Source organism: Lycorma delicatula, chromosome 8, assembly GCF_047948215.1.
Source record: "Lycorma delicatula isolate Av1 chromosome 8, ASM4794821v1, whole genome shotgun sequence".
Taxonomy (NCBI): domain Eukaryota; kingdom Metazoa; phylum Arthropoda; class Insecta; order Hemiptera; family Fulgoridae; genus Lycorma; species Lycorma delicatula.
This window is the reverse complement of record NC_134462.1, coordinates 2,936,359-2,954,662: the sequence shown is the minus strand read 5'-3', so window position 1 is coordinate 2,954,662 and position 18,304 is coordinate 2,936,359. Positions and strand designations below refer to the sequence as shown.

The following is an 18,304-nucleotide window of genomic DNA, read 5'->3' as shown; positions in this document are numbered from 1 at the left end:
ATCATCAAATATAATGCCTTTAGTAAACGAAGTAAAAATATTAATGAGATAATTTTTCCTTTTATTAAATGTTTATCTATTTATTTTGACCTGAACGATGATAACGCGAAAGCGTTTTTTGCCCAAAAAAAGAAACTATTCGTGTCAATTGTCGTATAGCAGTTGGAAATTTTATTATTCTAATGGAGACATAAAATGTGATATCTGTTTGTTTATTACCACAAATATGTCGTGTCCGGGCGATTACGGCGAAGCGTTTTTCGCCCAGAAAAAGATTAAAATTATTAATTTTAACTAATGCGGAGACACATAAAAAATATGAACTAAAAAAAATATTGAATCAAAAGTTTTGATGTGTTCTTGTTTCCGTTTTAATTAAGAATTGTTTCCAATGATTGTTAGTGGAATTAGTTTTTCTCGAATTTCCATATTTTAAATTAGAAATCAAGATTTTTAATGAGTTTTTAATACTTAAAAGTATATTACAGTATTTTGTTCATATAAATAAAATTTTTGTTTACTCTGCTATTATTAGATTTGTTTTTTATTTTCATTTTTAAGATAAGGTATAAACTTTGATTTTGTTTACAATACAGTTACATATTAAATCCACTGATAATGCACACGGTAATATTTTCAATTCTTTGCTAATGGAATTTCTTCTCCTTTTAATTTTTATTTTCTTGAATGACTATCGTTTCTTTTTAATTTTCTGGGATTATTTTTCAGTTTGAATTCTTTAGTTTTGTTTTCATTATATAATTTGTTTATAGTATGCTGACGTTATTGTAAGATATTACAGTGAATAAATTCGTACCTTTTACTCTTTGTTCTATATAAATTATTCTTTTCGTTCGAGTTAAAACAAAGAGATAAAGCAATATCTTACTTTTTTAACTTTGTTTTTTTAATCTATTTCGTTTTTATTGCGACTTTTTTTGAAATTCTACATTTCTTATTGTTTTATCGTTGAGTTTTTCTATCTTTATTAATAAAATATTGTTTGGATCGTGTTTAAAATTAATTAAACTTGTCCACTTTCAAGCGCTTCCTTTCTTTTTTCTTTTTAGCGTCCGGTAATTACCGTTAAGATAATACTTCAGGGGATGAATGAGGATGATATGTATGAGTGTAAATGAAGTGTAGTCTTGTACAGTCTCAGTTCGATCATTACTGAGGTGTGTGGTTAATTTAAACCGAACCACCAAAGACCACCGTTATCCACGATCTAGTATTCAAATCCGTGTAAGAATAACCTACTTTACTAGGACTTGAACGCTGGAAATCTCGGCTTTCAAATCATCAGCTGATTTGGGAAGACGCGTTCACCACTAGACCGACCTGATGGGTTTTCAAGCGCTTCCTGTTTCCACAAACTTGTTTTTTCGATGACAATAAGTAAGTCGCAAGAGCTGACGTTTCAAGTGACTAGTTAGTCTCCACTTGGAAAGTTAATGCTTCTCGCATAGGCAAATCAATGTTGCTCCAAAATCTCTTGTGGTAAAAATCTGTCTGTGTACACTCCAGAGAGAAAAGCTGTAAATATTGTGTACAAGTTAATTCTTTATATTATGTTGTTCATAAATAATAGCACAAAAAAGCTAAAAACATAATATATAAAAAACAAAGTACGGCCACACCTCCTTGTGGTGTTTGTCGTGTAACACTAAGAACCGTGCAAAATACGTTTTTATCTGCTCAAAGGGTGAGTAACCAACCGGCTATAATCGTTATTTTTAAGACTGGGGCTCATTATTCTGAAATCCACACGCTTCAGACCACTCAAATTTCGAGTTCTGTGCTGATCAGATTATTTCTCTGAAGAAATTACAATGCAGTGATAGTTTCTATAAATTTTACAGTCTTTAATCGTTCAAGTTTTCATTATTCTTACAAGCAAGAGGATAATGCACACAGTGGGGGTTCAGGAGACGGAACTCCCTGACCCGCCCTGACCGGCTAATAGATTGTATATGTAATTTTTCATAAAAGAGATTTTTGTCTCTGATATATAAAGGATTATTGTGGTGCACCTCGGTCCATTACAATATTACAGAACTGCGGTTCAATTTTATCATCGAAATAAACAAGTTTCACCGTTGGTTTGTGCATTTATAGTCGTTCCACGCGGTATCACCTTAAGGATCGAAGAAATTGCTGGTATAACGGAAAAAAGTAAAAAAAAAAATTTAATGAAACCGTAGCCAAGTTAAAATGAGAATAATATGTTAAAAACAAAACTATAAAGTTATAAAAATTAGTATAAATTGTAAAACTGAAATGCAGACCTTTATTATCATCTTACGCTAGTGGATTATTTTTAAATAAATGACCGAAATCTTGTCTAAGTTGTCGATGGCACTAAGCTAAGGAAGTTAGTGCCGTCGACAACTTCAGACTTTTTGTAATAAGCTGAGCGTTTAAGAAATGAAAACGAAGCGCGTAAACGTAATCCACATCAGTTACCGCATGCGAAACAGGATGAAGTTTCAGAAAAAAGTGAGGTAGAATTTAGAAATCTTATACCTAGCCTACAAGAACTTCAATCTATTTATGAAAACTTAAGAAATAAAGATAAAATTAATGAAGTCGATCAAAGAGAAAACATCAAAAGACAAAGGAAATAAACGATAATCTTTCTACTGTTGATTCCCATAATGAGATAATCATTTCATCCAGGACAGATTTTTTAGACACCATTTTACATTTTTTCATCTGTAAAATATAAATGTGTAATAATTTTTTCCATTATTTTTATAATTATTGATGTAAATAACGATCGTTGATGTGATACTCCAGGTATTGATTTTCTAGTTGTATTTTTTCAGTTTCTTTTCACTGTTTTTTACTATTAGGTCCTGAATGTGCTGCGTTCAAAGATCTATTTAATTTAAGTTTTTATTGACCGTATTTTACAATAATGTTTTATTTGCAGTGTTATTTATATAATGTTAGCCTGCATTCATCCAATAAAATAATGAAAGAAAAAACAAAACTAAAAAAAAAGCATATATATAAAACATGAATATTTTATAAGAACTAACCGACTATTTAAAATTGAATTCATACCCTTGTGCTTAGCCCCAACAAATCCGTTCAGCATATAATGATTTTGACAATACGGAATTTTCTAATCTCATTTAGAATCTTACATTTTCCTAAAAAAATACTTCTTCATTTCGTCTTCATTATACAAGGAGAAATACAATATTTTAGGGTGAAAATAAAACAGTTAATTCATCTAGGATAAAGTAAACTCCTTCGATGATTTTTTATTTTCCGCTTGTCAAAATATATCAGATTAACACAGCCCTTCAGGCGGTGTAAATTAGTCTGTTAAAATTAGTTCAAAATCTAAATTGTTGTTACAGTTCGTTTCCAATTTTTAGAAGTAACTTTTATGCAACTGTTTTATGTAACAGTGTCCCTTTAGTCACAAAAATGATATCCAAGATTTTTTTATATTTTTAGGGTCTAGAAACTTCAAAACAAGGACATTTATAAAAATTGTGGGTAAGAAGTCTGTGCGTGTATGTACGTAACACTTCCAAAATTGTTTTATACCTCAGTACCCGGATATAAAAAATTTAATTTGATGTTATGTTATTTAAATTTGGTGCTGATATTTTAAGCAAGTGAGGACATACTTAGAGGTAGATACTTAGGCGGTTGGGTTATATCTCGTACGATAAAATATTTACTCTTAATGGCAAAATCTCTCGCCAGCCGACGGCACTCGCTAACGAAGAGTTCCTTTTATACGCCTCCGTACTTGCTTTTCTACACGCCCTGTATTTATAGAAGATTTACAGGATTTATCATTTTAATATTTTCCTACGTTAGCATCATTATTATTACTTCTTATTTACATCCTTCTAATCCAGTCACAGCATAAACAGAATTTTTAGTATTGTTTCAGAATAGTAAAAAAATTCTTCCGCAGTTCTGCACAAGAAGACCGACTTTTCGTTTTTTTTATTTTGTATAATTTTTTTGCTCGGGAAATATATAAAACGTAAATTAAATGAGAATATTAAATGAGGTATAATGTTTTTTATTCGATATTAAAGTATATTCTCTTTTTTATATAAAAAAAATTGAATTATTATAACCGTAATTTGATTAAATATTTAAAAATAACGAGTAGACCCTACACGCAAGCATCAAATTGAAGTTATGTTGTCTGTTGTCGATCTTAACTTCAGGATAACTGAAGAACGACTCAACCAATTGTCATCAGATTTTCACGTGCACAACTTGTTACACTTCTATAGCATGTCTAAATTTTAATGAAATTGATTTAGAAGTTTTGAAGATTTTCGAGCCAAGAATTTTATAAATGAATTTTATTTTTGAGATTTTCGAGCCACAAAGATTTATACATAGTCAATAAATATATATATATATATATATATATATATAAAGGAAATTACATTTTGAATGACATTCTCGTACTCGTACTCAAAACGTAGACAATTCAATTTCATTCCCCAATCCCACCGTGCGACCGTAAGTAGTTAAAAGTCTGTAAAAAATCCCCAAATGTGTTTACTTCTAAATTAATGATCTTATATTTAAATCTGTTTTTTATGTGTAATTTAAATATACGACATATGTACTTATATATATATATATATATATCCCTCTTTTTTATACACTTCCTAAATTATAATAGTGGAACTAAATTAATAATACAACAAATTTAATAATAACTAAAGTTTTTAATCATAATCTGCAATACGTACACGCATTTTTGTGTTTGTATTTAAAAATGAAGTATGGGTGACTGTTTGAAATCTACACGTGAACATTAATAGTGTTCCACTTTCACGTACGATTGTAGTAGCCGAAATCGTGTATAAGCATGACGTGTTTTCATTATGAAGATTATATTTTTATTATTTTCAATACGTAGTATGTTAAAAAAAGAAAAATGAGTATGTTGATTTATAATATGTTTTGAATAGAAGAAAGATATTGGCTTTCTTTTTTAAATAAATTATCGGTGTGATAAATTGATGAGGGTGCTGAATCTGTTAACAGCATTTATTATAACATTACTGGTTTTTTTGTTATCAGTAGGCTAAGATCGGTTTCGCTTGCCAGTACTGAATTGTATTATTGCGTGCGCTGTATGGCGAGCAAGCCGCAAGAAGCGACCTCGTTGTTTAGCGAGTTGACTGGAGGTTGTTGTCGAGTCTGTAATAGTTGTATGTTGGTGGGGATACGACGCCGTCTGTCGTGAACTTCGGTGTGTGTTGTGTTGTTTTGTGTTGCGAGTCGTGTGGCCGACAGCATTCTGTTTTGCCCGACCGGCGAGATGAGTGCAAGCGCTGCGGCCGTGCGTCGATTAGAGGCGCTTTTTAAAGATGTCCATTTGGATTCACCGACACCGCCTCCGCAAGAACGTCGTGCGTCGATCGTGAAAACTGTTAAAGTGGATAAAAAATGTGAATTGCACGGTAATAATACGACCGTTACCACGACTACACGTCGCGGTTCGCTCGGTAACGCGCTTCATAACCGTAGAAATTCAGCCGTCGGTCCCAGACGCGAATCGATGCCGGCGCTTCACGTCGTACCGCCGGCGTCTCTTCGGCGAAGGGATTCTTTGGTTCTCGGTTCTCCTACGAGAACCCTTCAACATCCTTCGGCGTTTCCGTCGACTTTACGAAAAGATTCACTCGGTGCTTCTCTCGGTAACGTTTCGTCTCCGTTCAGAAAGGATTCGCTTTCATTAAGACGCGATTCACGAAGATTTTCAACAGATTCTCTCGACGGCAGTAATCGTAGAAATTCTTGGGATCCTTCCAGACGTGGTTCTTCTAGTTCGTCTGGCGGTTGGGATGATCCTATTTGGGAAGAAACTGTTAAAGTAACACCAAATAAGGTTAGTTCACAAAAAAAAATTTCTACGTAGTAACGTAATTTACAATTTTCAATTTATTATTTTTTTTTTTTTCGTTGAATGTGTACGGATAGTTTTTTTTACAATCTTTTTTCCATTACGCGAATAAAAATAAACATCTGCATATAATTTCCTGAGTTTTTATTTGTTTAATGTTAAAAAAGTTGTTACAAGATGTTTTGTTTTAAAGTCCTTTTTGCACTTTACCGATAATTTTTTCTCATATTGTGGTTTGGTGGTCGAGTAACTTTATAAACTTTTTATTTTTTGTATTTATTTTTTAAATTCCCTGTTTTTCTATCCCAATATAGATATTTGTACAATGTCACCTCCGATAGAATTCGTCTATCGTTTTGGGTAATCGTTGAACTCGAAATTTATTCAAATTTTCCTGAAAATTAATGCATATTCTATCTTTTTAACTCACGAAATTAAGTGTATTATTTTATTCGGATATTTACTGGGAGGACATCATACCATTTTGCCGTACGGTTTGATCTGTACTTGCCTAAATCTTGGAATTTAATACATTTTATCCGTAAAGATTTACCTTAATAGTTGTCAGGAAGTGTAGTACTTGTAAAAAGACTGTTTAAAAAATTTACGGAATGCTTGATTTTACCGGAAATATATGAAGAATATAAAATTAAGTATTTCTTTTACTTTAATTTAAAAAAACTAGTAAATGAAATTATTATTATTTATATCAATTAAACTAACGTGTTTTCTCTATTAAAACAATTTATTATCGGTCTATATTACTTCACTTTTACTTTCTTTTAATTTTAATTGATTCGAGTTTTAATAGAGTAAGGGAGGAAAAATATGTTTTTAGCAAATAAAAAATTTATTACTTTGTTAATTAATATATAAAAAAGAAAAAAGTAGTTAAGGCACGCAATAAAAATATATATTATTACTGTTTTTTTATTAATTATTATTCTTTAATAATTAAATATATTTTATATACGTATCTTTTTTTATTACGTGGTTCATGTGGAACGTTCATAAACGTTACCGCTTTCTACTTATTTTATAGAATAAGAATTTCAGTATTCATTCATTATGACTTGGGCGTATCTCAGGGTACAATCACAAATTAGGGACTGGATTAAGAAAATATAAATCTAACTTAATTTATTTTGAGTCGACTTAAAATATATTTTTTTAAATATCAACTACTGACGAACTTATGTAATAAATTTGCTTATCGTAGTAGACATCGGATAAAACATCATGATGCTAAGAACGTTTTTGTAACTTAAGCCTTTAAAATTTAAGATGAGCGACCCACTTTTACAGTATTACAAAATTTTGGGCAATTTAAATCAAAAACAGTTGATCCTAATAATTATATCGATTAAAATTACCCGTAAAAGTGCCGAATCACACATAAAAATAATCAATTCATAAATAAAAAAGCTGGTAGTATTCCATGACTTTAATAATAATAAAAATTAAAGAGTGTTAGAGCTAACATAATATATGTTAAACTTAACGAATTTGCTTAATTAGTTTTCTTTAAATCTAACAACTCCTTTCAACAAAGGCTAAATAAAAAAAAAAACTTTTCTCCATTTTTTACTTTAATGAATTTTTTTTGAATTTTAGGCCCGGGATTTATACTTTTAAAAAAATGTGGACGTTTCTTGATGCTGGTGTATATGAATTTCAAAAAATGTTTGAAAAATCTTAACCGAAAATAGATCGAGCAAAAAAACAAAACTCACAACATATTTCAACTTTTTTAGCGGTGGGTTTTTTGTTTTTTTTTGAAAAGAGTTCTTTTTAGATTATTTATATAAACATTGTAGATGACAAGTTTTCTTTAATAAAGTTTTCTTTAAAATGCCTTAGAAGAAAATCGAAACCGATTTTTTTGCGATATCCTTCCACCCGCTTAAGAAATTTTGGAAAAAAATATGATCAGTGGCTTCATTATAGAAAACTTAACCAAATTTGAAGAAAATTGGTTTGATAAATCCTGAAATATAAGACCAAAAGCAGTACGATACACATACGTACATACATCTACTTTTTGGTTTAGATGAACTAATGGGACCCTACCCTAAAACGTAAAGATTTCCAAAAAAAAATCCATACCCCGTTTGTGACACGATCACAATACTTTCCCTTTCCCCTTTCATATAGCTATTCTAGCTGCATTCGCTGGGAAAGTAAAATTATATTTTCTTTCTCAATTGATTTTTTGTGTTTGATTGTAAGGCTTAATATAATGTTTTACTACGCGATCTATATTTTGAAAAAAAATTACGGTAGGATATTTGAAGATGATTTCCTCTACGTAATTAACAAAAAACCGACTGAACAAGTTAATAAGCGTCAAACATTTTTTTAATTTTTTTTTACGTAATATAATCTATAAATTTGTCCTGTTAGAAAGAGTTAACAAGGCAAGTGAAAGGAAATTGAAGTTAAGTTGGACGTGTATTTGCTGTTTCCTGTTTATCTACACCTTTCCCCATCTCTGTTGGTTTTGATATTTATTTTACGATGTAATGTACCATTTCCGTGTGTTTTTTTTTGGCTTACGTATCGATCATCTTTTTTTTTTAGCGCACGCAAGGAAACTATGTTTAATATTTAATTAAGCTTTTTTTATAACTTTAATAAAAGATAAAGAAATTTTATTAGAAAAGATAAGTGAAATTTTTGTGAGATATAAGTCGTAAAGTTATCCAATTTATTTGTCAGACGTTATGGTTTGATCAAATTCCTGAAGTGAAGAACGTCTAATCAATATTTAGGATATTTCAAGATATAATTTATTAAATATATAATAATTAAATTATATAATTATAGCGAATCGACTTATAAAAGTACTTTATCCATTCATGCATTAAAGCGAATTACGAATGAGATTGTCACCGGAAAGTAATTTAGATGGCAATTTGCTTTTACGGTCGCAGTTCATTAACGAGTGTCCATATTTAAAAAAATAAGTTCTGTACACTTAATAAACTTAGGAACTTAGGAAAGTTGTTAACGTTTTAGCATTAAATAAGTAGTTGTTATATTTACATTTGATAGAATTGAAAGATTTTTAAAAATTCATCAGTATTAAGAAAGCGTGAAGATCGCTGGGTGTAGTAACATTTTTTTCTGAAAATTACTTTTTTTTTACTTAGAGATTTTAAATAATAAAATAAATATTATACTATTAAAATAAGTTACAGTTTGTTTTGTATTAAATTTCTAATTTTAAGATCATTAACTTTTATTAACGAGAATTTGGAAAGCCCGGTTGTTGGCAGAGTGATTAATGATGTTTGTTTGACTGCATACCTGGAAGTCATTTGAAGCAAAAAATTCCTCATGTTTTAACGTTTCAAATATTTTTAAATTTAATAACTTTATTTAAAGTTAAACCGATTTTTTTTTTCTTTTAATTTGGTGGTATTTGGTATTAATTTTCTGAGAAATTGAGGGTACACTTTTGAGATCGTTATTTTATTCAGATCAGATTTATAAATCCTACTAATTTGTTAAAAAATCTGGTGTCTCAAAAACCTTTAGCGTATAATTATTGAGATGATTGATGATTTTTAAACATTATACCTTTGGAGCTGAGATCATTGATGTAATATTTACGATAACGTAACTCGAACGCAAAGCATTTTCGAAAATCAGATGTTTATAAGACAGCTTCAAATGATTCTTAGGAATAGGCTCCAGAAGATCTGGACGGTAAAACAACCATCGATAACCTTTTATAGTAATTTACTGTTTGTGAGGAACGAAAACTATACTGTTTGCATTGAGTAATATAATGGTGTAGCAAGATCAGTCTAGCGGACCTGAGTAACGGATTCCTGCCGATGAAGAAGAAAATGGTGGAAAATGTAATAATGGAGAAATCAAGAAAGGGGCTAAAAGAAACCCTTTTAGTAAAGGTAACAGGTCCGTTTAAAAATCGTCTTTTGTAATACTGCCCGGTGACACGTTAAACAGATGTTGTTCCGTGAGAAGAGTTACCGGACCGAGGTTTGGAATTTCATGGGAAAATGTTAAGGCGGTCGTTTTCACGGTTCGAATTGGGTCCGGTCCGGCAAGGAAGTAAAGAGCTGCCCTCCGTGGCACGAGTGGTAGCGTCTCGGCCTTTCATCCGGAGTTCTCGGGTTAGAATCCCGGTCAGGCTGACATTTTCACACGCTGCAAAAATTTCATTCGTTTCATCCTCTGAAACAATACCTAATGGTAGTCCCGGAGGTTTAAAAAAAAAGTAACAAGGTAGGGGTATAAATACTCCGGAGAAGACCAGTTAAATGTCAGTACTGTGAATCAATCTAAGCAAGACGTAATGATGTCAGTCTGCGAGATGAGAGTGCTATGATAGAGAAGTTATGCGAATTCGACGCGATTAAGGTGACGTAACAAGTAATTCCAGTACGCGAAAACAACGGCATAGCCGTTGTTTTCTGGGAATACTGGGAACGGCATAGCCGGGCCTGGTTCTTCCGTTGGAGATTAGAGGCAGGCAATTAAAACATCCGGAAAGGACACGTCCCCGAGTCGAGGATACTTAATTGGATGTCCGACTCGGGGATGTAGGGGGAAAAAAAGAAAAAAAATTGGTTAAAAGTGTTAAGACTAACGGTCATGCTAATGTCTTTTGTCAACGGGATTAAATTCTGGTTTTCATTATTTATTTACCTCTGAATAAATCCTGACGATTATTTTAAATTCTGTTTTGTATGTAATTACTGTTTTTATTATTATTATTATTATTGTTGTTGTTGTGGTTGTGATTACTATGATTAATATTAGTTAATTATTGATTATTATTATTATTTGCGTTGTCATCATTATTGTTCTGAATAATTATTGTGGTTGTGATTACTATTTTTATTATTTGTTGGTTATTGATTTGCCTTGTTTTACTTATGTTTTTAAACCAATATATTGTGATTATAGAAACATTTTCTATCGCCATTCTCTCAGTTTCCTGATCGAGCTGCGAACACCCGACAATAGTACGTGTAGTACTTATTTTCTTAAGAGTTTGGAACGAGTAACATCTTAAATCCATCCTGTTTGCGGTTTTTATACGCCTAATGTGATTTTTTTTGTTTGGTCATACAGTAGGTTTAGTTAATTGTTTTTAAATTAATTTTCATACCACCACGTGCAGAATTACTCTTAATAATTATCGATTAATTATTCTTTGATTTATTTTTTAATTTTCTTTGTATATGTATTATTATATGTATATATAATTTACTGAATCGTTTATAAGAAAATTAATTATAACCTCTTTTAATTAATAATAGGATTTCCATAATTATTTAATTTATACATATGAAATGGGTGTGTTTGCGCTTTAACATGGTTGATACGTAAAAGTTGTAATACAGCACAATTTATCGTTATCGAGAAAGTTACTTTTATTCGTCATAAATTATCGTTAAAAATATTTTTTAATATTTCGAAATAGCGCGTTAGTTTTTTTATGTATAATGTCATATTTGCTTGTTTTATAAAGTATTGTGTTGTGTAATATTTAATTAAAAAGTGATAATAAGTGTTTCTGAGAAATACAATGTAATTTTATTTTAAATGTTATGTACATAAACTTACATACATATTCCATTATAATATACAGTGAAATTCATGTTGAAGGGCTTCATTGAAATAAAACCGTTAATTTGTTGTAGGCTCCTTACTTTTATCTTTCTTTTACATAAAATTCGTTATGAAAAAGATTAAGTAGTCTAAGCATTTATATACGCATTGTTTTGTATTTTATTCAGCTTACTATTTTTAATCTGTGCTGGAGACAGAAAAAATGTATTATTCTTACTACTATTGAATGGCGGCTGGCTGCTGCTTTTGCGTTTGCCTCACTTGGCAGATGGTTAAGTTAACCTTGAAAGAGTATACACACACACTACTTCATTTTTATCGAATCGAACTAAAACCATTATTTTATAAGTATAAACTTAAGTTCAAGTTACCATGAACTTTTGTTCAGTCCTCTCTCTCATTCACACTATCTCTCTCCCTCCCACCCCCCTCCCACGCACTCTCTCACTCTATCACTCTATCCCTCTCTCTCTCTCTCTCTCTCTCTCTCTCTCTCTCTCTCTCTCTCTCTCTCTCTCTCTCTCTCACACACACACACACACACACACACACAAGTCTTCAATTTGTGTTTCGTGTGGTTTCTCTCGTATATATAGTTATTTGTTTTGAAAATTACTATATTTTAAATCGGTTTTTTCCAGCGTTTTATGTAAGTAATTTTATAGATGTCACAAAGTACCAGAAATAAAGATGTCCATAAAGTTTTTCCGTAATTACAAAAAACTATTACAGTTACAGCTGTGCGTTTGTGGCAATAGAAAGAAAAGATTATCTGGTTTTTTTACCATGTCAATAAACTTCAACATGTGCGCCTGTTGTCGCTCGTAGAATGTCCAACCGACGGTCAATTTCGCCTCATGTGTTGGTCAACATTTCATCGGTAACATTACCAACAGCTTCAGTTATTCACCGTCTCAATGTGTCCAGATCAGGTACAGGTGTTGCATACACACTGTCTTTAAGATAACCCCAGAGGAAAATGTCTTAAGGGAGTGGGACCGTCGCGCCCGATCCGTCTGCCGTGAAATGATTCATTCAGAAAATTTCGAACTAGTAATCCCCAATTTGGTGGTGAGGTAGGATTTTCCATCCTATTGGAAAACACCCTAGGTTGGAAGTAATTTAGTTGAGGTATAGCAAAGTTTTGCAGCATATCCTGGTAAATGTTAGCTGTTATTGATTAAAACATAACTTTCGGGGGGGGGGGGGGCAACCATATAGGAAATAAGAGTCCCCGGATTGTGTCATCTCTACCAAACCATATATCAAGGGTGCAGTAACTAAACTAAACCCCAATCTCCAGATTATTATGTCGGAATCCAGTAGACGGCTAATCAAATTTAAGAGAAAATAGTGGGAAAGAGACGATTGTTAGAGGAATTGAGGTACGATATAAATATCTTTACAAAAAGAACTTTTTTAAGCTCCTAGGAGATTTTAAGGTTCCTTGTAGGTCGTGGTAATCCATCCCGTGGGAAGTGACGGTGATCTGTATTCTGATGCAATCACGATTTTGTGGTAATGATTATACTGAAAGTTACACGTGCAGGGCAATTGTGTACATCAAAAATTTAATTTCCTCCAGTAGATCTCAAGAACGAGCTAAAGCTTCTCTGAAGAAAACATTAGCTCGTTCTTAAACTGTTAGCTGAATGAAAGAATCCAGTGAAATTACTTATACGTCAGTTTTGATGATAAATTTTATACTTGGAGTTATAACTTCTTTGCTTTGAATAAAAATTCAACATCGTGTAATTTATTTACATAAACTACTTTAGAAATTAAATTTTCTTTGCATTTAGTGTTAAGTTCAATAGTTTTTGTGATTTTTTTTTTAATCCGAGGAAAATATGACGATAAGCGTTTGGAAAAATATTCACCGTGCAAAGTATTATTTAAGAGGATGATATGTATGAATGTAAATGAAATGTGTAAGTCTCAGGTCGACCGTTCCTGAAACGTGTGGTTAATTGAAACCCAACCACCAAAGAACACCGGTATCCACGTTCTAGTATTCAAATCCGTATAAAACTAACTAACTGTCTTTACTAGGATTTGAATCCTAGAACTCTCGACTTGCGATAACGAGTTTATCACTAGACCGGCGGGTTATAATGATTTTCTATCTAGAATTTAACCGATTAGGAATTTAGAATTTGAACATTTTTATTAACGTACTTATAATTAATTAAATTACAATTAGATTTGAATCCTTAGTGAATCTTTTATAAAAACAAATTGTATTAAATTTTTTGTAAGATATGCCAGGAAAATATAATGCGTAAGCACTTGTTAAAATTTATTTTATTTTTACGCGGTATAGGATAAATCAGTTTATTTACTTTAAGAGATAGACTTTTTCCGGTCATAGACCTTGATGAATGGTCATCGACGATTAGAATATGACGGTGGTATATTAATTTAACGGTGTACATTACTATCGGCTAATGTATTCATCGAGCGGTAATGGATGCATCTCATGTAAAAGGAGCTGATTATTATGCCTTAAATATCGGCCAAGGATACTTCGCTGCTTCAGTCGCATTCGGTTGTTTTTTTTTTTTAACTGGTAGTAATGTACGGGCCAATCTTCCATCGAACTGACGATTCAGCACGACATAACAGTATGAATTATTTATTAATTATTATTAAATTAAAATTAGAATGCACTTAAGAAAATTCTGTAATATCCCGTATTCTTTATAGGGATAGCCAAATTTAAAAAGAAAATATTGAAATACTCATTTACGATTATTCTGTTGGTAGTCTAATTACCTGTAGATTTTTAAATAACTGCTCGTGAATATTTTATTTATATACCATTGCCTGTTTGTAATATTGATATAACAGCGAAAATTCCCATTTCATCGAACTCCTTATCTTTCGTTAATAATGTGATGCCCGTTGTTTATAATTTATTTCTGTTTTAATGATTAATTATTAATAATTATTAAGTATTGTATTACGTGGAAAAAAAAATTTTTAATGAGCCATTTTTTTAAAACAATTTCCGGTGTCGTGCGATCTTTGAACTGCAACTACTGGGCGAGCTCACTCGTTCACATACTTATCTATACACATACATTATAACCATGAATCAGTTCGAACGTGATTAACTCCGCAACTATTGCTCTCATTTTTATTTAATTTAAGTTTCTTCTTTAATAAATTTTATTTAAATCCGGGAAGATTTTAATATGCTAGGACATTTTGATTTTTTTGTTCCCCAAGAGGCTCCTTCCTATCGTAAATTAATTTTTTTGTAATTTGTAATTCATTTTATAATAAAATCTATTTTAAGTAATTTAAATCTAAAACAACTTTCGACATTTTTTTTTCTTTTTTGTAGCCGATTTATTTTAGATAGAATTGTTTCGTAAATTTTTTTACTGACGCTGTTTTTATTTTTAAGATTATGAAATTTTATTATGAAGAATTATTAGATATTGATTTAAGATTCGAGATCGGATAAGGTCTTTGACAGACTTACATCTTTCTTCGTTAGGGTAATGACCTTGACGTGTATCTAACCGTTTCACGGTGACAGGTGATATCGTACAAGGATGGAAACTATCGTTCCAAAACATAACTAGTTTTTTTTACAATTCTGTTGTTGAAATTTATATAGATACTCTAGTCTTAATAATATTTATAATTTTATTATATTTATTATTTATCTTGTTTATTATTATTGTTTAATAAGTTTTTATTATTTGTTTTTTTTATTTTGTACGTTTTTTAAATCAATTAAATATAAATTTAGAAGTGGGAGATCGGTTCAGGCGTTCTTCTGATTTAAAAGATTAGAAAGTAAAAAGATTTTAAAAAAATTAATACCATACACGCTAGTAAAATGCTATATAAAATTAATACTATAATTTTAATAGAAGAAATAAAAATATTAACGTTAAAAGATTTATTGACATGACCTACGGAAGTAAAAAAAAAAGAACTTATTGGCTAGTTATATATATAAAATGATTGTCCGTATCAAAATAATATAAAGAAACATAGTACATTTTTATTGTGGAAATAAAAATTATGATGTGGATATGTCACATGACTTCTTTGTACGCCTATCGAATTACACATACGCATTTTTTTTTAAATGAAAAGTACAGAAAATTATATTTCATTAATAACTTTTGATAATTTTTATATATTTTTTTTGTTTTAATTATTGAATTAATCGTAATTTTTTTATAGTTAAATTATTAAGTGTAAACTTGTATAGTTAATAATTATTAATAAATACAAATATTTTAATTAAAAAAAAAGAGATGAAGTCTGATTTGAATCGATGTGCCTTGTGAGATCCAAATATTTCATTAATTAAAATTTCATTTGGCTATAATTCTGGAACCGTTGAAAATAAGTACCACTTATGATGATATGTCGTTGAAAAGATCTCAGGGCTTGTTACTGCAGTTAAGAAAAAGTCCCCAAAATCCAATTTTTTTTTTATTTTGGGCTTTTTAGGACGCATTCGGTTCAGTCGCTTGCAATCAAAAGGACAGGTGCACAACTAGATGTTACGACAGTTCTAAATCAAAAATTTCAACATCCTACGGCTAATCGTTTTTGAGTTATACGAGATACATTCGAACGTACGTACAGACGTCACTTCGAAACTAGTCAAAATGGATTTAGCGATGATCAAAATGGATATTTCCGTTGAAATCTGAAAACCGAAATTTTTCGCGATCACAATACTTTCTTTATTTTGTACTAGGAACTGTAGCGGCCAAAAATAAACAACCTTTGCACTTTTTCGTTAATTTAATTTGGTTACCGTAAGGAACGTCTTGTTCCAACTTGCCAAAACAATGACGCTTCTAACTTGAACCGCTCAAATTTTTTCGACCTTAAATTGATCGTAACACAAGAACGACTCGACCGATCTTCATTAAGTTTTCACGTCTACAACTTCAAGTACACTACAGCATCTCTAAATTTCAATGAAATTTATGTAATAGTTTTAGTAGATTTTCGAGCTACATAATTTGAGCCTTAAATTGATCGTAAATCAAGAAGCTTTATCAATTTTTCACATGTACAACCTCATATAAATTTCAGTGAAATTGATGTATTAGTTTTGAAGATTTTTCGAGCCACAAAATCTTATATATAGGCCTATATGTATATTTATATATAAGGAAACCCGATTTTAAATGAATGGTATTTTAGTATTCCTCGTATCTCAAAACGTATAGAAAATTCATTTTCACGCCCCACTACCACTATGCTACCGAAAGTAATACCGTACATTTCTTCGAAAAGTCTGTAAAAACTTGTTGGCTGGTGGCAATATATACATAAAAATCAAAAACATCCATATCAAAATAATTAAAAGAAACATTTGAAGTGTGAAATAATTGTAGAGGTAAAAAATAATAGAAGAACATCATAAACTATCTCTACCCTAAAAAAGATATATTAGGTAATTTTTTCATACGTAAGAATTAACTTTCTCATAAATTATTCTATATATTACAGTGTATTTTTTTACTATATAAGAATAAATAACCAATGACAGGAAAGTACGATAACTTTTTTTTTGAGACATTGCATATTTTAAATAAAAATGTTCTAAAAAAGTTTTAATAAGGTTAAAAAGATTAATCTAATTAAAAAATTGGTAAGCTTGATTATAGTTGTTTTGTGTTATTGGTGCTGATTTTAAATGATCGTAATTTAAAAAAAAAATGTATATGTTTATTTATTTTGTTATATTTACAAGCCTAGCGTGTATTTATGAAAAGAATTCTACGGTTAAAAATAAAATTTCTATTGTTATGTTAAGATTTTAAAAATATTGTTTGAACCGGGGATCAAACGTTCATCACTTTTATCCATTTTTTACGGTGTACTCTTTGATTATGGATTTTAAAGAAAGCTTTCATAGTAAACCTATTTTTTTTAATGTCTCGTACTGTTATGTGTATTTAAATTTTTTTTTGCTGGAGAAGTATTCAAGAAAATGATTTCGAACGATAAATAAAAGTGAAATCAAGTTATTAAATTGTTTCTTTTAAGATTAAAAAAACCGCAATACTAATTAATGTTGAGCAATTTAATATTATTGTAATAACAATTTTTTATTTTTTTATATAATCTCAGATACCTGATATCTCCTCACATACTTAATAATAATTTTTTTCTGACTTAATTTTACTAATAGTTTCCTTGTTTAATAAATTGGCACGAAGTGGTTTCTATATCTTCCGCATTCCTTAATCGTTTATTAGTCGCTAAGTCGCAATATATTACTAAATACATGATCTAATTAACATTACATCTGTATTAGATATGTATAGCGCTGTAAACAACGCCTACCTACAGCGCAACCATATTACATGCGGGAAAAATGTATACTGAGTTTACAATTGAAGTAAAGAAGAAAATTTTCATCGGAGTAATAAAATTGCTAATAATATTTTATAAATTTTCTCATATTTTTGGACTCTTCCTTGTTTCGATCTTAACCAAAATAAATAAAAGGATAAAGGATAGCGATGCGGATGATTAAAAAAATAAGAAAAAGTCTGTTAGGCTAAATTAATGATAATTGAAAATTCCGTATATAAAGTGTAAAATTAAATAGTAATATTCGTATTGAATACAGGTAATTACAATAAAAAGCCTTATATAAACCTGAGTATTTACAAATCTTCTCCGGTAAATAAATATTTATATTAGAAACGAAAGTCGTAAGGAAAATAACGATTACAGAAGATCGTCAGTACAGACTTAGAAGTACCATAAAAGGTTTTGAATATCTAGAAGAAATAG

General features: G+C 30.3%; 1 protein-coding gene across 2 annotated transcripts in view; it reads left to right on the top strand.

The window, feature by feature from the left end:
• Positions 1-18,304, top strand: part of LOC142329404 (WD repeat-containing protein 47) — a 777,359-nt gene that overhangs the window by 403,799 nt on the left and 355,256 nt on the right. Inside the window, exon 1 of one of the 2 annotated variants that reach the window (XM_075373980.1) lies at positions 5,197-5,890. The exons of the other annotated variant lie outside the window; for it this stretch is intronic. Within the exon in view, the coding sequence (XP_075230095.1) occupies positions 5,321-5,890 (570 nt within the window). The 5' untranslated portion in view covers positions 5,197-5,320. Of the gene's footprint in view, positions 1-5,196; positions 5,891-18,304 lie in introns of those variants that run through there. 2 annotated transcript variants of the gene reach the window in all.